Genomic DNA, 24,901 nt, shown 5'->3' with positions numbered 1-24,901 from the left:
CCGGGCCGGGGGGGCGGGGCGGGGCGGGGCGGGCGCGGAGCCGCCGCCGCGCGCGTTCGCGGAAACGGCTTTGATCCATTTCCAAGAACTTTCCAGGAACGCGGGGCCGCCGCGCCGGGCGCTGCCAATGGGCGCCGCCGCCGCCGCCCGCCCGCCCGCCAATGGGCGCCGCCCCCGCCCGCCAATGGGCGGGGCCGCCGCCGCCCCCGCCCGCCGCATGCGCGGGGCCGCCCGGCGCGGAGGGAGCGCGGAGGAGGGTCAGCCCCCGGCGGCCGCCTGGGCTCCCGCCGAGCTCCCCGCGTCCCCCGCAGTCCGTCTGCAGCATTCCTTTATCTGTTCGCGTATTTCCATTTATCTGTATGCGTTTGTCGCTGTGCTTTGTATTTGTGGTTCTTAAAACTGAGTGTTAACGCCCTTCTCGGTTTCAGCCTCTCTCCGGGTCGCAGGAGCCCTCGTGCACTCGGGCGCTGAGGAGGTGGCAGGCCGTGGGGTCGAGGCACCTGGAGACCAGGCGTTTCCCTGGGGTGCAACGGGGCCAAGGGAGCGGCGGCTCGGGGAGGGGCAGCCGCCCCTGCCCTGCCCTGCCCTGCCCTGCCCTGCCCGCTGCCCTTGCCGTCCCCTCCCCGCCGCCCCGCAGCCGCCCCTGCCCTCCCCGCCTCCCGCCCCAGCTCCCCTGGAGTGTCCCCTGCCCGCCCTAGCAGGGAACGGGTCACGTTCCAGCGAAACGCAGTCCGTGGGAGGACGGCGTGCTGCAGTGTCTTGTAGTCTGGACAGCGAAAGCACGTTGTCACACTGCAGAGGGTGGCCCCATGTCTTGGGATCTGGGAATCCCCTGTGAATTTGGATTTCAGCTCGGCTAAGTCTCCTGGAAAAGGTTGCACCGCCACCATTTTGTCCTGCACTTACAGATCATTGTCAAGTTAAAACTGGGTGCCCTAGGAGGAAATATTTCGGTTACTTTTGGGGTTATCGAACCTTTTATTTTTAAACACGTTATAACAAAAGCTTGATCATTCTTTTCCTGCCATGAGTTGCCATTTCTTCACATGTCAGAGATAAGAGAGAATGTGAGAGCGGGCTGTCTGTCACCTCCATTGAAGTAGGTTGAATATTTAAAAATATTAGCAATAATTGTGCTGTTCAGAACCACAGTGGATGGGGCCGGGAGGGAAGCGGAGGGAAGGGGGAGATGATGATAAGGGTAAGGTTAGAAGGATGTTCTCATGGGCAGGACATGAGCCCGAGAGCAGGAAGCCTATGTTCAGCTCCTGACTCAGCCTTTAACTCCCTGCTGTTTCATTTAGCAGCCGGTTAGCCTTCTGCATGCTTCCGTTCGTTGGCTGTACTACATCAGGGACAGTGCAGTAATGAGCGCTACTAATAATACTGAGCCGTTCAACGAGAGAGGTGCTGAGGGCCATCTAAGTATCCAGAGGGATGGGAATGTCATCGTGCATGCCCCTCTTGACCAGTTTGCTTCTGATCCTAAGGCGGACTTCAGCTGATGCTTCGTCTGAATAGTGTAAATGACACAGGAGGGGCGAGGGGATAGCAGGGGAGAGAGGAATTTCAGTCCTCACCCTTTCTGTGCACAGCAAGCACAACAGTCAAAAGATACTCAGAGTTCCTGCACAGGGTTGCAGGGGGACGCCTGCGTGCATGTGCTCCTTCAGGTCTAAATTCGGCATTATTTAAAAGCTCTTATTACGTTGGTGGTGCAGCAGCACGATGGATTTGAACAGAGCTGGACTAGAGAGTAGGAAGTGGCTGCTGTCTCCTGCAAACTGTAGTTAACCTGCACGTTCAGAAGGTATTTCATCTTCAGCCTTGGAGGGGACACTCGGATCATAGCTGTAGCCGTAAGGCAGGAGTGCGGCAGCCCAGCGCAGACACTGAGAAGCTATCTTTATGTGTTTGTTTTTACTTAGAATTGGGCTCCATCTAGTGATCTTCTTCTGGAAAAGTCCTTGTGTGCAGGCTCTGTGCTGTTGTTTGAGTAGCCATTTGTATCTCCGGAGCAGGAAAGCAATGCTAAGAACTGTACAGTGGAAACATCACATGCAGAAATGGGTCTCAGTTGGCAGCTCTGTATTTCTGCTCTGTGGAGGCAGTGTAGGTGTTCACACTGGTGCAGACACTGTTACTCGGTATGCATTGCATTCTGATGCAGTGGTTTTCCACCTGCAATCACTAGATCCGTGCCGCTCTTTTCATGAGTCCTACAGGACCCTGAAAGATGACCATTAAATTGAAGTATCTAATGTATATGAGAATTAATGAAAGGAGCTTTCATTTTTATTGGAAACTTTTTTAGCGGTCCACCTCAAAAAAATATTTAGGCTAATGCCTGGTGATCAGTTTTAAGTCAGGAGTGTTCAGCAGTACTTCATCGCTCTACCTGAACCTTTTGCCCCTCATTGGCATTCCTCATGCACATGGTAATGCCCTAAGTAGGAGACAGAACAGTGTGCCCAATTTGCCAATGCCCCAGGCCTTGTGCGGTTGGTTACCTTGTGCACAGTCAATATAAATTGCTGCCTTTCCAACAAATTAGTTGTTTAAACCCAGTTTATACCGATATAAATGCCTCTCCAGGGTTCAGTGTTGAAGAATTAGGACGTTGCAGAGGCAGTTACAAGAAATATTGTGGAGCGGCATCATTGAGTGATAGGCTTTAGTTATCAAAGGTACCAAAGGAAGCTCACAGTAAAGTCAGGGAGGTAAGAAAACCCGGGAATCGTGAGCCAGCTGGTCCCTTAGGAAAGTTCACCAACACAACAGCACCATCTACTGATAACTGTGTGTTTGAGAAGACAGGTGGCCAGAGTCCCCTTTCCACTGAGGGTAAGTTACACTGCTTCAGCTGTACAGGTGGACGTTGCCATCATGTTGTAGAGTTGGTGTACATGTAAAATGACACCCAAAATCATAACTCTTGAGAGAGCTCTGTGTGTCTGGAGACTAGATTTACCTTCACTATAAGCTTGTGTATGAAAGACTGAAAGAAAGTTGCCCCTCCGGCTGCTGTGTGGCTGTAAGGCCATCTCTGACCCTTACTCTGTGTTGTAATGTAAGGAATAGTATGTGACGGAACAAACATTAACAATAATAAGCATCTATTCCTCGTTTAGATGGGCCATCTCGTTATTTGAGTAGGGGACACCAATTTCTGTAATCAACAACACACCAGAGGGTGATGAACTTACTGTTGTGGTTTTGATTTCCCAACCTGGTGTGGAGCAACGGAGGAGCCTCCAGGGTGTGGGCGAGCTGTGCCATGGATGCAGGGACATCTGAGCTGGCTCCATGCAGAAGTAGGATGTGCAGGACAGCAACGGGCTTCATTTTGGGCTACAAATAAATACCTTGGTGTTACTGTAAGGAACTCACAATATTCGTTGTCCCTAGGCTTGCTAGCATGTGGTGACCTAGAAGATGATTGCAGTGTGGCATCTGTTAGGAACTTTTCTGCTTGTATCAAATGCTGTGTTTCTGCAAAAATTGTATTCCTGAGTGGCCTGGAAGGCCACCCCAGGACTGTCAGACAATGTTGCCATACCCATTAGTTGCAGGATCTTTTTCAATGAAAGAGAGAGATTAATTTCTTGTGCTCCACTGCAGCATAAAATGAAGCACCGTCTTCTGTAGACAGACTGGAAGATTTATGATGCTTTTGATTTATGATACTTCTATGAAAAACCGTGTCTTTTTTTTTTTCCCCCCTCTCTGCTGAAATGGAAACATCCAACCGATATGTCTCTGACTCCCTCTGTAAATAAGCTGTGTCCCAGAGCTCCTTCTGCTCTAAGATCCCCGGACAGAAACCCTCAGTGGAGGAGCAGGGATGGAGCCTCCCAAAACCTTCTCAATGACCAAGACAAGGTATCTGTAATAAGGTGTCTGAGTCCAGGATTATAAAAGCAAGTGTCCTACCCTTTTCTGTATTTCTATAGAAAAATACCTGCTGAGTATGTGCTAACAGGGAGGAAGTAATCTTGAGGAACTAAGTCAGGTATTAGGACACGCTCTCCAGACTGTGAGACTGGTGCTCTTGACACTTCTTGCCCTTTCCTTCACTAGCAGCTGGTTCATAGCTAGAATTTGTAATTCTTTCTAGAAACCATGTTGTGGTTAATCCCATATGGTTAATCCCAGGTCAGGGCAGAGGGTGTTGAGAATAAAAGAGAGTTGTTCTAGTTTGGTGATCACAAAGCATCAGGTAGACATAATTGTCTACGACAGAGCTCTATAAACCTGGTTTTTTTTCCTTAGCAACAGAGAGAAAGGAGCCAGGCTGTTTGTTGATGAGCTTTCCTAGTTGTACGGGTAATAGAAACTATTTCACTTTCTGGCTTGTTGTCGGGCTTTTCTTTCTTCTTGTTTTTTTTTTTCTTTTTGAGAAGTCTGAGACAGACACCTCCAGAGCAGAACTGAAAGACAGGCGAAAAACCATGTGTATAGTCTCTGTTTCAGACCACTGCGTACATGACAGACTAAAGTAAAGATGCTCCAAGAAGCTTATTTTCTTCTCCTTCATATCACAGTATTGCTCTATAAAGCTGCCCTTTCTTTCTTTTAATACCACAGACGCAGTTTCTGAAGAACTTCCTGAGAGCTTTAATAAGATTGTTGCAACTGCCCAATCAGACAAAGCTGTGTCTTCCCTTCAACCTGACAATACAGAGGGTTTTCTCTTTGGTGACATCTATATAATGCATCCCAGAGAGTGGATTTCTCATAACACCAGAAAAAATATATAGCTGTTACTCAGAGGAAGCAATGTTTCAGAAAAAGAAGTCACTATATTTTCAGCTGATGGTGATATTTTCTTTATTGTAGCTGATATTGATTTCCACAAGACATTGCTATCAAAGGGCTAACCTCTGTGAAAATCACTTTTGTATATAAACTCGGGTAACTGTAGCATTCAGGTAAGTATCACTCCTCCAAAATATGCCATCCCTCAAAGAACCTTTGATGACATCAGCTTTCCTAGCTCTCCAGATGAGAGAAAACGCAATACTTCGTTTCATTTTTGTTAAGAAATGAGATATTTGAAAGTCTGAAATGTCTTTGATCCCAGATATTACTGTTATTGAATTGCTACAGCATAGCAAAAAGGCAGTGAAAATACCCAGTGGGATAGCCAAAATTAACCTTCTGTATTTAAACAGTAGTGCTCTCTGTGTGTAAACCAGGTATCTGTGATATCCAAGACACGACAAAATCAGGAACAGCGTATCCAAACTGCGTGTTGGCTAAAATATGAAGCTTTGCAGGGTTAACACACTAGCTTAGAGACACGGGGCTGCTGCCCCAAAGTGTATTGCAAGATTAGGGCCTTACTGTTTGGTTATTTTCTCCTATAAGCTACTCTTCTATTTTGGGGCAAGGCAGGCATAGCTGAGCTACTAAATTCTGTCTTGAAATAAGTTGTTTTGTGTTTTTGCTGTTGGGGATTTTTGGTAAAAACAGGATTAATATTTAATTTACAGTTTTAGGGATTTTTGTGAGGATGAAAGAACTTTTGCCATAGTGGGCTCTTATCCTGTAATAGTACTGTTTTTTTTAAAACTTCAAAAAGCAAACATCAATAAATAAATAAAAACATCTTTTTCAATGAAAGATGTCCCCTGGCACAATAAGCTGCAGTGGGCCTGTCAGCGCGTCCTCCATCAGTATCTCCAAAGGATGCTAACGCAGCTCGACCTGCCACGAGCACAAAGAGAAGCTGCAGGATCCGCAGTGTAAGTTTTTGATCACATGAGATGTAATTCCCAGGGAGAGCTACAACCGGCATTTGAAAGCAGACATTGTGAGAAATGCTCCCAGAGCCAGACAGGGGTTCAACTGCAGCCGAGGTGACCGCACTGCACTTGCTTGCCTTAGGATGTCAGAGGTGTTGGGGCTAAATGGTTAACCCAGTTGTTAACTCCAAGATGTGTTAACTCCAAGCATCCTTGTCCCTCCCCCAGAGCTTGTCAGAGAAATTATAAAACCTTAAGCAGCTTAAGAGAAGGCTATTGTACAAATTCATGTTCTTGGCTCTGTACAAACTGTGTGTGGATTGCAAAGGCCTGGATTTACAAGTGCGGGAACTTCGGAGTGAGTACCCAGCATGGGTTTGCAGTCACCTAAGGCACCACACCAGGTCACTAGAGCAGAGTCGTTGCCCGAGTGCAGCACCCAAACCAGACTGCTGTGGGGCTGCCCAGCGTGGTCAGAATAACACCGAATAAAAAGCATCAGCTAAGCAAAATCAGGAGAGATGTCCGGTGGAAGCCATTTAGAAGTTTAGTACAAGAGCACAGGATACTGTTGGCTGTTACTTACAGTACCAGATTGCCACCTTGTTACTTGTGAAAACACTCTGTTGCAAAGATACTGAGAAATACTGTCTTTGTCACTGGTTTTAAAGACTTTCTGCACATGATATTCGTGTTTTGCCTGGGGTAGAGATATGCTTTGTGCTCAGACAGCCTATCTAAGACAAAATATGAACACAAAAAGCAAGGGAATGTATTTGCTTTTTGTTCCTCAGCTGTGGTCATCCTTGTGTACAGTGAGGCTATTTGATACTTGGGCTGGTGCTGGAAAGGCCTTTTCGGAGTTTATGGTGGGTGAAATTAGCAGAGGGTTGGTGTAAGGCCTTATTAACCATGTTTCACACTGGATTTTTAAGGTCTTTGCCCTGTTTAAACTTACTACTGGTTGCTGGTAAAACAGTGAACTTTGCTAAGAGCATACATAGACAATATTGAGTAGTGAACCCAAACAAGCATAGCTTTCAGTAAGATACCGTTTCAAGCAGTGACTTGAAAAATGTGTTTTGTATCCTACCAGTTGAACTCTTCTCAGTGGGAGACTGTTCATAACTGAGACGTGTAGAACCAACTACACACAGAAGAAACCTGTTTTATTCCCTCATCTTTCCTCCTTTCTTTCCATGCAAAGCTTATTTTGTAGAAACTCATTCTTGTAGTAGTTAGAAAGAGTCATAATTTCTTAATGAAATTCCTTGCTTCTGACACACTCTGTAAAAAATAGCAACCCCGTAAGTAGACATCTGTTTGGAATTTTTGTGACGTTTCATATTTCCCAGAATAGGGCCATAAATTGTCTTCTGTTAGCTTTAATGTGGTAGCCATTGTAACTTCTGCTTGCTTTGGTCAGCCATAGACTTTTGTGTAAGGGTTACATGGAAAGATCAGAAGTGGGGCTGGGAATGGGAGCTACAAATTGGTGTGAGCGAGTTATATTTCTCAAATTATAAAATACAGAAGAGAGCTGAGAGATTTAGAAGTTTTCTGAAGGGTCTGGCCCCCAGTGACTGTGAGCTGGGAAGAGGGCTGTAGTTACCTGTTGCACAGAGAAGGAAATTACCATCCAGGACAAATAAAACAGCAAATACAGGCAGAAGCCGTGGGAAGGAAAATAAGAGCAAGCTGCTGACTACAGAACAGTGTTATTGAAGGTTTGCAACCTGGGAGCTTGCAGTTCTGTATACGTTTCCCTGAGATTGCCACAGTGGGAGGTGGTGCAAAGCCTAAGCAGGCTGGAAGCCAAACCTGAGAAGGAAAGGCTGGAAATAGCTGTGTTCCTCTGGGATTCGGTTAGCCCAGAATAGGTGAACTGAATCAGGGGACTGGGCCCTTCAGTAGCTCAACTGCTGAAAGCCTGGAAGGGAAACCTGAGGCAGAATAGCTGTAGCGTCACATCACATGGCGATATGCTGCAGATCTGCATCCTGCTAAGTTGAACTACTTTTTATCCCTTGGAGAAAGGACTCATTAGCCCTTTTAATTATTTTCCTAACCGCTAGAACTCCAGATGCCATTATGTTATGTAAAATGACAAATGTATTTTTAACTCGTAAAGCATGTGAACTTTAAGCTCTTTCCAGTGATACAAATACAGCTCCATTTCAATACATGACTCATCTTCACATGTAGGAAAAACTCAGCATTTCACATCCCTATAACTACACTCTGTGCGCCAGCGATGAGCGACAGTTGCTGTGGGAACCATCACTTTTAATATCCTGACTGTGCATACAAAAGTGCAAAGAAATGCTGACTGCTTATTTGGCAGAAAAGGTCGCCTTTAATAACAGCACCGACTGTTTCGGTAGCCATAGTGCCTGAGGGATCGAGGTCTGTCCAGTACCGAGTCTCAATGCTTTGCTCCATAGCAATAGCCTTACTGTTTAAAATAGGTTTTAGAGTGAACGTGTCAATCCTTTCCCCCTCCTAAAACGAGCGATCGGGGGGAAGGGGCCGTGCTGGGCCGGGCCTCCCCGCCCCGCCACCGCGCGGGCGCGCTGCGGCACAAGCCCGGAGCCGCCGAGGCAGCTTCGTCCCCCACCACTCCCCCTCTAGCAGGGCCGTTTGCCCCGATAAATTAATAACGTGGCCGGTGCCTTAAAAACACCGCCCTAGCCAGGGGATGTTCCCCGCCAGCCGCTCGTCCTTCCCCGGGGAACCTACCGCCGGGTACCGCCCGCTCTGCCCCACGCAGCCACGGGGGGGGGATGAGGCGGCTCCGGCCGGGGCCTCCCGCTCCCCCTTCGGCCCATGCGTGGCCCGGACCGGACCGACGCCGGGAGAACCTGCCGGTTCCCCCGGGTTCGGGCCCCGCCGCCGGCGGCCTCCCCTCAGCGCGGGGGGGAGGCGGTGCGCACCTGCCCAGGGCGTCGGGGCGGGCCCAGGCAAACCCCGCCTTCCGGGACTCCGCACCGGGAAGCCTCGGCTGGGGCCGCGCCGCGCCGCCACAGGCAGGTAACCGTCCTTCGGCGGGGCCCGGCGGTGGAGCCCCCCGCTACCGCCCCGGCGGTCGTCCCGCCGCCGCCTCCCTGCGCGCCGTGGGGCCCGCCTCGCCTCACTTCACCTCACCTCACCTCACCTCAGGGTTTTCCCGCCTCGGGGCTTTCCCGCCCTCTGCCTCGCAGTGCGGGGGGCTGAGGGAGCCGCCCCGCTGCCCCTCACTGAGGGAGCCGCTCCGTCGCCCGGGGCGGCTGTCTGCGGGGCAGGCCTCGGGCCCGGCAGTCCGCCGGCGTGAGGAACGGCCCTCAGCCTCCCCGTGGTGCTTTGCCTGCTCGTGGGTCAGCCGTGTCAACAGGGCTCGGATGCCCTGGCACCGGTACCTCCCCCGGGGCTGCGCTCCTGATAAGCCAGAGGCCCTCTGGTCCCCAGTGGTGTCAGGCAGCTCCGTGGCTTTGGGAGCCACACTGTTGCATCTCCGTGTACCCGAGTTTTTAGGTGGTTCGATGGTCCCCTCAGTAATGCTGCACCTGCCCCTCGCTCTGTGGACCTGAGCGATTTGGTAAGCGCTGGACCAGCATCAGGCCCGATGCCTGCCCAGGCAGTACCCCTCTGGGGTTTAATCCAGATATTCGTGGTTCTCTTGCGTAACTTGGAGTATCAGGATAAGGCAGGGGACCTTTGTGGGGATTTCTACACAAAATGTTGAGGCAACAAGTTGTAGACGTAGGTTTATAAGCTCCTCGAAGCAGAGGCCATCTCTCTTCTGTTGTACAGAGCTTAGCTGAGTGAGATTTTAGTCCAACACTTGGCGCAGGCACTTGTTGCAGTAAAAGCTGTAATTTATAACTGCGGACTGATAGCTGTGTATATTGGAACTGGGGTGATCGGTCTGTAAAGCTAAACAAAGTGTGCTTTCCTGAGGTGAACCTCCACTTTTGGTCTCTCTAGTGCCTGGTCATTGTGTTAAGAAAGGAAGAGAGAAAAGTGGTTAGGTGAGAGAATGGTTAGTTCACATCAATTACTAATACTCATTTACATTTTTACTCAGGACTAAACGGCAAGCAAATGGACTGAAGCACTGGGTTTGATCGCCTAAGAGGGACTCTGCTGAGGGTACCCAACAGATTCCCTGTGGGGTATCTCTGTCATCTCAGACTCTTCCCTGATATGGAACAAAGTGAAGGTGAACAGGAATCCCAGCCTGAGAGTCATGTGGATAGCAAGAGCAGCGTGAAATCCTTGCCTGGGGGAGCGGCCCATGTCAAACTAGAGATAAAAAAACATGCAGTTACAGATGACTATAAACTCTCCAAACGGGTGCTAGGGTTAGGAATCAATGGCAAAGTACTGGAGTGTTTCAACAAGGAGACAGGCCAGAAATGTGCCTTGAAGGTATGTAGGCTTTTTCTTTTTTTCCTTATTTATGGTTTGGAGGCCAGAGTTCACTTCCAAAGCCCTGTTCTGTTTGCTTACATTTCACAAAGAGTGCTGCATGAAGAATTTGAATATGTGGAGACGTTTGCTATTACTTACAACATTGTAGTCCAAAGTTGAGTCTTTTCCAGAATATTCTGCGTGAGTTTCCAGAAGAATGTTATCAGCTGTGAAATTCTCATGTTCATATTTAAAAGACAAAAAAGTGGGGGAGAGAACAGTGTCTTGGTGTGTTCTGTGAGAAAGCTTGCTAGATTTTGAATGGACGTATTATGCAATACTTGGGAAGGAAACTATTTTGGATCTTGTGCAGTGAAATAGGCCTAAACTGGGAAGTATTTAAATGTTCATTGGTCTTCAGGCTTTCCTCCCTTTGAAGACTTTTCTTAAGGGGCATTTCTAGTTGCTTACTCACTTATTCTCCTTTCTATTTTTGTGATTCAGTTACAGAGGGTATTACCTGGGAAAGCACTGATTACACCAGTATTGGCAAGTAAATTCAGTAGGTATTTATGGTGATAAGTACCACTTAAATAAATGGAGCAATAACCATTCATTAGAGAACATAAAGCTTAGTAGCCTTTTGCGCTACAGCTTTTAAACTTGAAGATTTCCCTGATGTTTTTAAACCACATCGTTAGAAAAAAGCAGCTCAAATGAGAACAGGATGGTTCTGTATGGTAAGACTGAAAACCAGCTGAAGTAATTGTCATGAGAATTACTTAAGAATGTTACCGAGTCCTTGCTGGTATTAATCTGATTAGTTGCGATGCCTAGAAGGCTTTCAGGTACCCTTTCTTTTCGTAAACCTCACACTCCATGTTTGCTGACAGCAGGACAAATCTGCTAGTGGTCAGCTGGAATGTCTGCCAAGGTCTGGATATGGTCTTACCAAGCTAGAACTGCAATCCCCAGCAAAGGGGATTTGCACTTTGACAGAACAGACGGGAAATATCTGGTAGCTTTGTGTATTGAAAAGATTTTTAATAGAGGAACTAGAAAAGCTTATAATACAATAGCATGCTGATTAATTCACGTGTTTCCAATGCTCTCGTTTTCTTTATCACACTGTTTTTTGTACTAGCTTCACGTAGCTGACTTGCAGAAGCTTATCATGGGGAAACTGGAGGTTTTGGCAAACAGACTGGAAGTACTGGCGTTGTGTGCCTGCATAAGGGAGTGTCAGGTTTTTACAACTCTGAGGTGATCCATTAATCAGATCCTTCTGAAGTGCTATCAACATTAATTTCTATACTTAGCATACTGTGATGAAGGATAATGGTTAATACTGAAGCTGTTCTGCTGTTTCTGAAGAGTTCAGTGGCTTTGTTGCTGATTGTATACCATTCATACTTCAAAGGTTTTGCAGTCATAAGGGCTGGAAGCATTTTAAAATAGAAGTTGCCATTCCAGAGCACAATCCAGTGGCAACAAGTGTGTTCCAGAGCAAATTTTGTAGCTCTGGAATCAAATAGGAAATACATTCCTATGGATACTAGCATCTGTAAAATATTTTTTATTCAGCACTCAGAGTTGGGGAAGGGGAGAAGAGTGGTAAAGTTGTTGTGCCTTGACAGAATGTCCTCTGCCTGATGGGGAAGAGGAACCTATAGTAGATCTTCTAATACCAGTTTCTGTTTAGCACTGATTGAGTTAGCTGATTTTTTCAGAACTTTTAAAATATATTAAGGACCAAAGCACCACCCCCCTTCCAAAACTGGAGTTTTGTCAGTAATGGCTAATATATCACTGAAATTATGTTGTATATGTGTTCGTCACACCCCCCCCCCCCCCCCCCCCAGCTTTGGAATGTGTGTGCTTTTCTTCTGAAAGGGGCAGAAATATTAAGATGTTTGTGAGTTCTCTAGGGAGTTTAAATGGCAGATAATAGTTTGCTGCTTGTGTGTATGTATTTCTCATCATTATGGGTTTAAGTGCTGAATAAAAAGTTAAATATGCAATTAAGTAAAACTGCCAGCAGCCCAGAGAGAATCCACTATTCTTTCCAAAGATGGTCTAATGAGAAGATTACCCAACAAGGAAGGATAAAAACTGTGCTTGGTTAATTGGCAAGAATAGAAAGATCTTTTCCTAGCCCTGAAGATACTTGCAAGGATGAAAATATTCAGAGGAAGTTTTTCCATTGTTTCTCATGAAACCTGAACTGGACCACGCAAGTCCCAAGCCTGCTGCAGATAAGACTTCAGAGCAAACCATCTAGTTAAAACAGTTAGGGAAAAGGGACAAGAAACTTGGAAAAAAAATGTTCAGAAACAGCTTCAGTGCAGAATTCTCTGTGTAGGGACAATAGGGCCTTGGTGTTTCTGCCTTTCCACTGCTCACACTTCCTAGGTGTGATGGCGGGGTTATCTTACAGGAATAGAAAGTGGAGGCTGATGAAGCTGTCACAGAAAAAACCAACTGGTCTGATAGGTAAAGAGAAATGTAAAGATTGAATTGCAAGTTGAACAGGAGAAAAGGGATGTTGGATGGATTTTTTTCTGGAGGTTGCTTGTGCAGTATCCATTGAGATCTACATATATTTATGGACAAATACTTCAGGCGTGAGTGTGCTCACTGTAACCTGCCCCTGGGAAAGGAAAAGCATCACTCCTGCTGCTGAAGATGAAGCGTAATAGTCTGTTCCCCTTCACACCAAACTTGCCCATTAAAGCAGCTTCTGACTTGGCAGATGGCACTGCTTTCTGCCTGCAGGTTTTCTTTTATATGGGAACAAAGCCAGCACAGCCAGGATCTGGATAGAAGTTACTCACTGGAAGGAATTTTAACTGAGGTGCTCAAGAGGAAAGGGCTCGAACAGGCAGAAACATTCATCCCCAGAGCCATGTGTCAGTCAGGCACCACATACTGTAATTGGGAGGTCCCTGTTGTCTTCTTTAGTCTGTGTCCGTAATTGGAACTAGTTAGAATTTCACTGATCATTTTAGAGTGGGAAAACACAAGACATCCTCTCAGAGATACTGCAGGGCTTTGGTTATTTTCCTAAAGTATTATGTGGCTTAGTTTACTCTGCTTGGCGTTGTGATTTGCTACACACTTTTACAATATGCTGTCAGCTTTGTTTCTGCTAGATTGAAATGCCACACGCATTGCTGTCCTGCTCCAGAAAGTCTAATCTGGTTACTCACTTAGATGCATAATGACATTTTGGCTGAACAGCACTGTTTCCAAATAGTGAGAATGCAGGGATTTAGAAAAGTAGAAGCATAAACAAAACTGCTGTGCAGGACTGTGGCCTTCTAGAAGGCAACTATGTTTTAGTCTCCCCCTTGCAAATAGAAAACCTTCTCACATCTCTTTCCATAGTTGATGCAGAAATAGCAGTCAAGTGAAGTCTAGTCACTCTTCTATTTTTATCTCTTCTTTGCCAGCCTGCCCCCTTCTGTTCACTTTACCTTTTGGGGCTAAAATTTAACCTCCACTCCTTTAACACTGTCATCAGCCTGAGTGTTCTCTGAGTTTTTCACACTCCTCCCTGTTTTTAGGGAGAGGAGGAGACCAAAATAGCTGACTACCTACCTGTGAGGATAAATGTGGACTCCTGGGACTTGCCTCCCATTAAAAAAACCCCCAATGTACAGTTCCTTGTTCGTTCTTTTTTTCCCTCACTACTTTTTCTTTTTTTGGGCACAAATTCCTGCTAAGTGGTGTCAAAATAATATTTCAATGGATTTGATGACCTACTTTATTTTTGTGAAAGATGGTAGAAAGGGCTCAGACAGAGTTGGGATCAAGAAAAGAGAGCTAGAGAGCATTCTGCTGGATTATTGGGACTTCTCTGCATCTGCAGCTTCAGGATTTTGGTGGATGATTCAGGACACAGAAAGAGTGTTACATGTTGTTGGTATACTATTCACCTGCCATAAACCAATGTTGCTCCTTTCCAGGAGAAGAAAAGGAAGGACAATTGAGGCATAGCAGCAAAACAAAGACCGCTGGAACTTCAGGAAAACAAAGTACATTGGTTATGAGTGTATTGGTACTTTTGATATGAAAACTCTCCTGAATACAGCATAGCAGTTGTAAAGTGCTTCTCCCCTAAGCACTGTGCATATGCGCCCTATACTGCGGCTCCCTTCCAGTCATCTGGGACTTCTGAGTTAAGGCAGAGTATATATGAATGGACCTCCTAGTTCATAGGTCTTATCTTCTAGAATAAATAGTGAGTTAAGCCATGACCTGGCCTCATGGAAAATGTCCTGTGCTGCTAAGTGCCAACAATACAGTGTATGTGACTTGCTGATTTGAAGACAAATAGGTGAAGCCCGAATGTTAAATAAAGCAAAAAGCAAACACAAAAAGGAACAGGCTCCTTGCCTTTTAGATTTAAGGAACTTTTGGTGAATGATATAGATGATAATCGTAGAGTAGGAGGCTCTACTGTTATCCAAAAGAGTATTAGCATAACTTTATGCTCAGAAGGAAGGAAAGAAGGTAATGGAGAAAGAAATTTTGCGAAGAAATCATTCCCAAAATGGTTCTTGGGACATAGGGCTATATAGAGAATGTTGTTCTGCTTTCCAAAGCGCAGTTGATGTGGAGAAAGACAGTCATTCTGCATCACCCTAATTTAGTCTTGAGCTATGTTTCTGCCTCTCACTCAATTGTAATGTTTCTGATTATGTTAAATAATACTACATCATGTAATTGCTGGATAGTCTGTTTTCACTTAGTATACCCTGAAGTCAGGTCATGATTGCTCACAAATGCAAGACTGTACAGTCCAAAGTATTTGTTTTGCAAGTTATCTAAACAGCCAATACTTTTAAAATACCCTGTTTATTGCCTGAAATAAGATGATGATCAAGGAAGAAAATGCAGCAGTGGAGAAGGCAATGCATACAGTGAAAGTGAAGGTTATTTTAGGCTGATGATTGATTGTAACATAGGAAATGTTAACAAGCTTTTTAGATGCTATAGATTGCATTTTTAGAAGAGAAGAAAATTATGACAGATTAGGAATGAAACATTTCCACATTTTTAGAATAAGGAAGAATAATGTTGTACTAAGCTAGCACTGTGGTGGGAATTCAGGGGAACCAAGTGTAATTGTTGGTTATGTTTTGTGCAGGATGAAGGAGCTCTTGCTTTACTGGAGTGATTGTATGTTTCAGGAGGAAATTAGCACTTTCTGGTAAAGTATTCTGTAGTTCCCTCTTACCTACCACGTTTCCTGCAGCCTATTTATACTGGTTTATCTCATGTTACAGTGAATTCAGTGTCAGTAACACAGCTGAGTATGAGTAATAAACTCCAGGAGCTATGTGTTGTAGATCAAAGCCAGATACAGCGTAGAATGAATATGAGTTCAGAAAAGTTCTAGTTAAATGGCAGCCCCCAGTGTATGGAGGAGTACCTAAAATATGGATAGCATGAGACTGGTCCTTGAATTTTATCCTTCAGTGCCAATCTTGGTAAGTATTACGTAAATATGCATAAAATACCTAAAATAACATTCAGTCGATTAAAAAGTGGGTCGTTTCTACTGCTACAAGAATTGTTTTTAAACCAGTGAGTCATTCAAGACCTGAGTCTTTCAGCACTTTGTACGTATTTGGGCCAGAATGGCACCTTCCAGAGTGTCAGCTGAACTCGTTAATTTAAAAAAGGTGGACTTTATCAATCTACTTTGAAGATTTGACATTCTTGACTGGTCTTCTCCTTATTTGAAATACAGCAAATCATTAAAAAAAAAAAAAAAAGGGCTTGGTCTGAAATAATAAAACCATGTGTAGTAAATTCTTACTAGGCTCAATGGTAGTTCATTAAGCCTACAAAGTGCAAACAGAAAGGCAAATGCTATAAACCATTAAGTCATCTTGAAAAAAACAAGCTATGTTGATGCTACTTTGCACCATCTGTGTTCTCTTCCAGTCTACTAGCAAGCTGGCACAGGTTATAGCCTGACTTGACGGTTGGACTAGATGATCTTAGAGGTCTTTTCCAACCTTAATGATTCTATTGTATAGCAGCAAAGCTCGGGAAGATCAAGGTGTGTTCCCCTGCCTTCACCCAGGTTCAAAGATCTGAGAAAGTATTATAGATACATGTCTTACTTCAACTGCAAGGAAGGTGCTTAAAGGGAGAGCACATGTGTGTTATCGGTCAGGCACGACTAATCACTTGACACCCTCTCTGGACTAGAAGACCCTTCTCTTTCTCTCTCTCTCCTCCCTTTAGAGTCTAAATCCTTCTATTCCATTTAACTAAAGTAGAACCTTGCTGATTCCTGCTATCTGGGAGTCTGATTACAGATAACCGGATTTTGCAAATCAGCTTTAGTGCAAGGGAACAATAAGCAAGAATTTTAAAGTTCATTTACAAGACAAGTGTACTTCAGCCTCATTTGCTTACAGTAATACCATCTAGAGAGATGCCCAGACTGGAAAAACCTGATAACATCTTTTATAATTTGAGAAGAATCAAGGCCACACCTGAATGTCACAGCTCACACGCATATTTTTTTCTTTAGTATATTTTTCTCTGTCTGTGGTAGCACCCTGTGTAAAAGCAGCCTGGTCTGGGAATAAATGACTTCTCATGATAGCTTGCTGCCAGTTAAGTCTCAACAGAAAAAAAGATATTATCTTCATGCTGTGATAAATTCATGGGAAGCATAGAGAAGGAAGATGTCACTGTCATTGGGAGCAAGAGCCAATTTGAATTTGAGAAAGTTAATAGATGAATCTCTTGCGTATAAAGACTGTTTTCTGTTAATCTCTTAACTGTATACAGTGATTATTTTTATTAAAAAAAAAGATACAATTACTGATTTATTTACATAATCATATGCAACATTTTGCATCCCTAAATGTTTTTGCAGTTACTATTTACTTGGCCCTGAAAAAGTTTCCATTTCTCATATGATGCGTATATGTTCCCTTGTTATGGAATTTTTCCATGTTAAATATGTCTTTAGAATGCCAGACTTCAGGATCATGTGTAATATTCTAATAGCAACAGTACAGCTGTCTGTGTAGCTATCCTCCTTTCTTTGGGCGCAGTGGAGTTGTTTGAACTGTTTGCGTTGTGGTTCTTATACTGTAAGAAGACGTGGCGACATTCATGAAAAGGAAGGTGGCAGAGATGTGGCCAGTGTTGGAGGTGGAGAGTAGATGACCTGTTTACTTAATTGGAAAACCGTCAGAACTTCTTTCCATCATCACCAGTGAAAGCTGGTGATGCAGTCTGTCTGGATGAGAGTGTATAAACTGTGTGGATTGTGGTATTTTACACAGGCTTCCCAAGTACCTAAGATGATTCAAAGCTCTGTAATTGAGATTAAGGTATAACGCTCCAGCATTTTAATACCTCAGGAGTGAAGGGGGAGAGAATTCTTGCTCAGCATGTAAATCACACGTGGCCTCCTAGTTCCTGAATCTTTGTAATATATGGCATTTTGCACTGAAGCTTTCGTGGCCTGTTTTCAGAGAAAAAGCAAATACTAAATGTGTGTAAAATTAATTTTTCCTCCAGAAAAGTTTGCTTGCTGAACTTACTTAAAAAAACCAAAACAAACCACCCTGAATGTGCCATCTTTACGAGTAATTTCAGATGTGCTGGCTAAGGAGCCAATCTTATTAAAGTTGCACTGTTCACAGATCTTAAGTCTTGCCAGTTCAAACTCTGGCTCTTCTCCATGGGCTTTTTCCCAGGATTTTTTTTTTTTTTTCTTGAATACTCTCTTAAGTACGCTGGCATTCCAAGTAACAGGCCCTAAGGCAGCTCCTGGGATCTGAGTCAGCTAAGGCTGAGGACAGATTTATTAAGCCCATTGTAAGGGGAGAGCTGAGAGAAACTTTTTTTGTTTGTTTTTTTGGATGGCACTTCTAAAATATATAAACTGTTTGGAAACAGTAGGGTTTGGAGTGACTCATGCTCTTCATCCACTGAACTTTCTTGTGTGGTGAAATTTTGGCTGGGGTGAGGAATTTGCCTAGGTGTGAATCAGCTGTAAGCCCTTATGAAAGCACTTGAGTAGTGATTTGTAACTGCAGTTGGTTTCTATTATACTGTGGGGTGGATTTGGTTTTTGGTTTTGTTTTCAAAGGAGAGCAGTTAAAAACTGGATAGGAAGCAGCCACCTCGCACACCTGTGTTCTGTGTGGGACTCCTGTGTACTCCTTAGCATCAAATCTACCATATATTTCAGGGATGAAGAGTCTTTAAAATCCCATTTGCAGTGCCACAAGGCCTGGCATTTAGTACTGCCATACCAGTGTTCTCCTTGCCTGTAGCTCTAATGATGAGAAATACTATCCTTTACTTGCTTCACTTTTAACCAAAAAGGTATGTATTTATTTTTCTTGTAAAGGATTAATTTCTCTCAGGGCCTTATTCCATTTTCCCACATGTTGCTTTTAGTCAATGTGGCTTTGTCAAAGCAGTCTGGTTTCCACAGCAACGGAGTTGTTAACACCAAAGATGTCAGTGCTCGAAGGTAGGGAAGGGAGGGGGCTGCATTTTCTGGCTCAGCTGCCTCACCACGGTAGAGGCCCTTGCTGCAGCCACGCTACAGTACAACGTCTCCATTGTCTTTGTGAAGAGTAAAAGCCTTTTATTTTGTTCTACTCCTCCCTTTCCAATCAATTTACAGTCAAAATCTGACACTTGGGAGGGTGACGAGGCTTGATGGTTCCTTGATGCTTAGAAGCTTCCTGTTCTTTCAAGCCCTCTGTTCTGAAGGGTGCTGCTCTGTCGTCTGCTTTTTAAAGAGTTTTTCTGTGAACAAAATAGCACTTGCATACATGCAAAGCCTGTAGCAGTAAGTTTGTGATAGAGTAGAGCACTATTCTTTTTGACCCAAGTTCAGTGTCTGCTTATGAATGATAACATGAAAAATGATCAGTCCTTTTACCTTGCCCAGTAATGTGAAACCTGCTCCAATTAAACCTGCTTGGATGAGTTTTCTGAGGCACCCATCCCCTTACGGTGGGAACTAAGCCTCACTCCTATTGACCTTGGAAAATTGCATTGTTTAAAAGTATTTTCTAATACATAGTTAACCTGTGAAATCCATTGCCTCGGGAGCTGGGTGGTAGTGATGCAGTGAAGATCTTGAGAGAAAACAGCACTTCTCTTGAGTATTGCAAATGTGAAGAAAAACCCTGTAGTTTCATACTGTACAAATTTGGCTGTGGTCTTCTAGATCCTGTTGTTACAACTTATTACTTATTCTGACAATTCTGTAATTATGAAACTTTGAGCTTTAGAAGGCATCTTATTGCTTCTCTTGTGTTAAGTGTATTGCTGCTGCAGGTGTAAAATATCCTCCTGTCCAAGGAGAGGGAGGTGGAGCTTTGGTCTCAGCTTTGCAGGTGGCTGTAGCTCTGGGTAATGTCCATTACTTGCGTAATAGTTTCATGTAAGGGTGTGTCTTTCTGGGTAAGTTGTTCTTGTCTAAACTAGGGTGTAAACATAAAGTGAGACAGATTTTTCACAACTGCTATCCATATTTAGATCCTCCCCCCCCCCCCCTTATGAAGGGCAGGACAGGAAAGCACTTTCACCAGACTTGACCCATGGAAATGCAAACAGTGTAATGTTGTTGAAACTTCTTTTCAGGCACGTTCTGCTGCTTATTTTCACCTTTAATAGGAATTATGGTAAAAAGCAACTGCTGAAGACAGTTAAAACCAGAAGCTGAAACTTTAGAGAAATGGGAAGTTAATGCTTTAAACTGGCTCAAATACATGATGAAATCATGTACCCAAAAGCAGATACGGTTTTAATTCAATTTTTGGATGCCTATTGATGACTTTTAAAGACTAAGCTTTGTACCTGCAACTTAGAATAGAATCGCAACCCGCTTTTGATAGCTGGTTGTATTCTTACTGTTTATTTTTCTCACTTTCTTAACAAGTATCTGGCTCTGCATTGGAGTTGGTGGTACACAAGTCATTCTTATAAAGGGCAAAAACTCTGGAAGGCTGTGTCTTGTCTACTGGAATTAGATGTTTTGCCAGGTTTATCAGGTTTAGTTGGGTGGGTTTTCAGTTTATTTTCTTTATGTTTGGAAACCTACAAAGTAGCATCTCACAGGATTTCTGGCACCAGAGTGCAGGGAAACAGACTGACAAAGTGAGAGTGGTGGATGAGGAAAGGTCAATTAACTTAGAAACAGTCTCAGTTCTGGTGGATTGGTATCAAGTGGAATTTTCCTCCAGTCTCTCAGCTCTGTAATAGCTTTTTCCTGTTGCTGAGATGCTGTGATTAAAGGCCTCTTGAGGGCGGAGGGAGTGTGAGAGTGACTTCTAGTTCCAGTTGCATTTCAGAAACCCTGATTGCCAGGCACGCCTCTATTTTGGCAGGTGATTGTGCCTGCCTTGACTTGGGCTGGGGCTATATGCCTGTTGCTGTTGAAAAATGGGATATGACACTCAAGATCTACAAAAACTAACCTGTTACTGCAGTAGGGAGGAGGAGAAAACAGCAATGTACATTATTGATAAAAGACTTTATACAACAGCAATTAATTCTGAGTCTTTCCCACCTCTCTGCTGTCTGAATCACTGTTGTGGAGGTGTGAGGGAGGGTGAATGACTGCAATGTTGTGTGTTTGTGCACAAAAGCCAAGTCTCACAGGGGAAATATGGAGAAAGTTCTCACCAGTGTTGGTTCAATAAAACATCCAACACAGCAATAATAATTTTTTGTTAAATCAAAATACCCCAAACTAGTTCTTGGTATCTGTGACAGTCTTGATTTTTGGCAATATGAGCTAATAACTGTGTAGGACTGTTTAATTTAAAAACTAAAGCAGGAGTTTGCCGGCATCCTACAAGCAAAGAAGCATGTTTCACAGGAGGGCGGTTTTGGAGAAGGAGAATGGTTTGAGCTTGGAGCCTGGGTAGAGTCAGCGTGAGAAAGGGCTGTGTGGCCATCCTCTAAGGATAGGATGGGAAAGCATCCATGACACTGCTGAATGTGGAGTTTCTCACATGTCATCTTTCCCATCTATCCCAAGCATCAAAGGTCGTGAGGAGACCAGTGTTCTCTGGTTTGTTTATGTAAACCTTCTAAACTCGAACATTGGAGCCCATTCAGTGTGCTATGACTTTGTATTGTGTGCTGAACAACCATGTTGTAATGCAAGTCATGTGCGTTCCAGATAGGATTTCTTCATCTCTGGTTCTTGAGGATGCTCTGACTCAGCAGACCAAAATGGTCATTTCTGTCTTTTAAAATTGATCTACTGACTTGCATTTGGGCAAGTTAACATAGGGATGACTTGGTAGGGGAAGGTATTGTTAATATCACTGCTACTCACCAACTTCTCATGTGCACAACACACCACCTACATCACTGGGGAACATTGCACTGTTTATATTAAAAATGAATAACACTAATGTGTTCCATCGTCACTTGGTTTCCTGCTGCGTGGGGGATTACTGGTAGACAACTGCATGTCATTACTCCCTACTTTATGTGCACAAGAGCATTAAATGCTTATTCTCTTTGGTTGAGATTAGCACTGTTAATATATTATTAATATGGTTCTGTTCTATGATTGCTTCTTATTACCCAAAGGTTCCTCACCTTCTCTGAAGGACAATATCTTTCAAAGCTCTCTAGTACATCAGGTGTTTTTATAAAAGAATTCACCAGGGTAAAGGTCCCTCAATTTCAACTACTTAACTTGAAAGGATTCAAAGGAGGAATGACTTTTCTAATGTGGTGACCCTACTGAGAAATTAGGCTGCATTGAGTTGTCTTAAGCTGTCTGTTCAAGCCTTCAAATAATACTTAAACTTTAATTAAAAATAAATTAACTTTAATCAAGATAATTTACACTTTCATACCACATTTAATCTAAATCTGCAAGTTATTCATCTAAATACCTTACACCTTTGGACTGTAGTCAGCCTTTAGATTCCTATGCATGTTTTGCCTCATGATCATACAGAAATCTTGGCTAATGTTTTGCATTGCAGCTTGCATTTACATAGAGTGATTGGTGGTCCCTGCTACAAAACTTGTGGGGGTTTTCTTCTTTTCTATTTGCTTTTTAAAATTGGTTAATTAAATTTATAAAGCATTTTCCTAAACAAATAAATAGAATCCTATGCAGATTCTGAGCTGTGTGTTAGTGTGTATTGGTTGCTAATTACTGCCACTGAGACATCAGAAGCAATGATCTCTCTTCCAGCTCAGTATGACTGATTACCATTAATGGTTTGTAGCTGACTGCATGTTTTGTAGGGAATATTTCTAGGGTGCCCAAAATCAGTATTCCTGGGACTTGTGACATCCTCCTCCATGCTTGAGAGAACTTAATCTGCAAATACTCGTGGTTTATCTGCAAATACTTGTGGTTTTGTGCTTTCAGTCAGTTTATTCCATGCTTTTTAACTTTTTTCTCCTGTGTAATCAGGGCAGAAGTTGATTCCCTTCTCTTCCACCCCCACCTTTTTCTGCTATTCATTCTCTGGAAGGATTACATTTTAACTGCTAAATGTCAGTAAATGTCAATTTTTCCTTCCACCCCAAAACTTCCATTTTATTATTAAAAATCATGAGGGGAAAGTAATCTGTGAGACATCACTCTTCATAATTTTTCCCTTTTTCTTCTCTCGGATCCATTTAGCATTCAATAAATAGAAACTGTACTTCCGAGGTAGGATTAAATTTGTTGTTAATCTTTTTTTCAAACTACTAAATTTGGAGTTTTCAGTATCTAATTTTTCATTTAATAAGGCATACACTGAAGACAAAAAAAGTAAAATTGTTTTAAAAATAAAACAAGTATTTGCATTTGAACTTTTTCTGAGGCCAGGTAGAAGTGTGTTATCTCTCTACTCTGCTTTTTCTTTACAGTTGATATGCTCCCCAATTACTTAGTTTTTAAAGATTCCTTATTTTTATATTTTTTTACTAGTCATATAGAAATGTAAGCTCTGGTATATTATTTGCATGTTTCCTGTTTTCTGAAATTGTAGAGCTTGTTAGCTCAAAATAAAATACATTGTTTTGCCCTTTTTGCATGTTTGCATCTTTTTGTGAGAACATGAGAGCCAAAATTTGTATTATATAGGAAAAGGGGAACAAATAAACATTAATTACTGGGAACTGTAGCCCACTAGAGGCTTGTTAGCAACCACAAATATACAACAAAATCAAACTTGTAGGATGAGTAACTAAACCAAAAATGTTTCTGCCTTTTTTCCTGAAAAGTCTGTTGGAGTTTGGCTTGAATTAGGAATTCAGTTTTGGCCTTATTTATTTTCTCACTGGCTGTGAAAATAGAAGTCAGTAAGCATTGCCATTTTCAGGAAATACTCAGGCTTCCATGCATAATATAAATCAAGGATATAGGAAAACGCAGTCCCAAAATAGATGGAATGCTACTTTTGCAGTTCAACATAACTATAGTGCATTTATGCTTCTGATGACCCTACAGTAACCCAAGTTTCTGTGATTTAACACTGGGCCCATGAGGTCTATGTTCCAGTTTCAACATTTACATTTTCCTGTCTATCCACACAGGATTATAATTTACATCTTAAAATCTGCCAAATGTGTGAGGAGAAAAATTTGGATATATGAGGATTTTACTCAGCAGAATATACCAAAGTTTACCTAGTTATTTTGTCTGATTTAAGTGCTCCTATGGGAGACTTGGAGGAGCTATGAGGCATGTTTACCCAGTACTTCTACTGTTTGGCCAAAGTGCTTTTTACATGCAATTGTTACTTTTACATGCAATTTTAAAAGGCTTGGAGAGTACTGGGGAAGTGTCCCTGTGGCTGCTTCCTGCTAGGCTGTATTATGAGTATGTGTGTTGCACTGCGCAGCATGGCTGCCTACCTACAGAGCTGTTGTGGGGTAAACAGCACAGTCACTGCCCCAGAATGACTCCCTGTAAAGGACAGGCTTTGATTACACAAGAACAAGGGAGTATTCTGGGATGTGTGTATCTGTTCTTCCAATGCACATGCTCTCCACTAATCTGAGTTTTCCTTAATACGTAGTCAGATAAGTCTTCCAGGATGGCGTCTCCCTTATCACCTCCCAAATCGCTTCTCTGGTGAGGTGACCCAGGAACAAGGGCAAGAGCAGGTAAGCTGATAAGGATGATATGGGATGATGACCCCACAGGTGATAAGGACGTGCCCAACTCAAGCTCTTAGCGTGAGGGCTGCAAACTGAAATTGAATACAGGTATCAAAGACTGTAGTCTTCTGTAACCTGAAGTTACAGCTTCTCATTCTGTGCTAGCAGTAACGATTTATATGGTGTCTGTAAGCTAGCTGATTGAAAACATGAGCCAACTGTTAGCACTGCCTTCCAGGAAGCGTGGCTGCTCCAAAAGCTGCTTCTACGCATTGTACATCAGCCTGCTTCCCCTTTCTTGCTGTTGCTGTTGAATTGGGGTCTCTCTGCTGGAGCAAGAGGCGTAAGTATTATAAAAAGCCTAGCACAGAATTGGCCAAATACTCTCAGGCTTCTTTAGCTTGGCTACATTTATTTAAAATTCTCTTCTATTCTTAAAATGTAATTTGTTGTTAATTGCCCCAGAAGTAAGGAAGCGTGAAATAAATATCTTCTAACTTCACCCATTTTATTGTTAGTTTGAAATGGGAGAATAGGAGGCAGCAAATTACTTATCCGTAGACTTTGTACAACAAAGAAATAAGGCATGCAAATGATCTAGTGTTGCCCAGCAGAACTGAGGAAAACAAAAA

At 43.4% G+C, this 24,901-nt stretch overlaps 1 protein-coding gene across 8 annotated transcripts in view; it reads left to right on the top strand.

The window, feature by feature from the left end:
• MAPKAPK3 (MAPK activated protein kinase 3) overlaps positions 1-24,901 on the top strand; it is a 135,156-nt gene that overhangs the window by 76,018 nt on the left and 34,237 nt on the right. For 6 of the 8 annotated variants that reach the window (XM_075514058.1, XM_075514057.1, XM_075514059.1 and 3 more), the window contains one exon: positions 9,811-10,154. In XM_075514058.1, the coding sequence (XP_075370173.1) occupies positions 9,930-10,154 (225 nt within the window). In that variant the 5' untranslated portion in view covers positions 9,811-9,929. Of the gene's footprint in view, positions 1-240; positions 315-8,651; positions 8,778-9,810; positions 10,155-24,901 lie in introns of those variants that run through there. The other 2 variants (XM_075514062.1, XM_075514061.1) reach the window with 2 other exon arrangements.

Source organism: Mycteria americana, chromosome 11 (assembly GCF_035582795.1).
Source record: "Mycteria americana isolate JAX WOST 10 ecotype Jacksonville Zoo and Gardens chromosome 11, USCA_MyAme_1.0, whole genome shotgun sequence".
In the NCBI taxonomy this organism is placed as follows: Eukaryota; Metazoa; Chordata; class Aves; order Ciconiiformes; family Ciconiidae; genus Mycteria; species Mycteria americana.
This window is presented reverse-complemented; position numbering and strand designations above follow the sequence as displayed.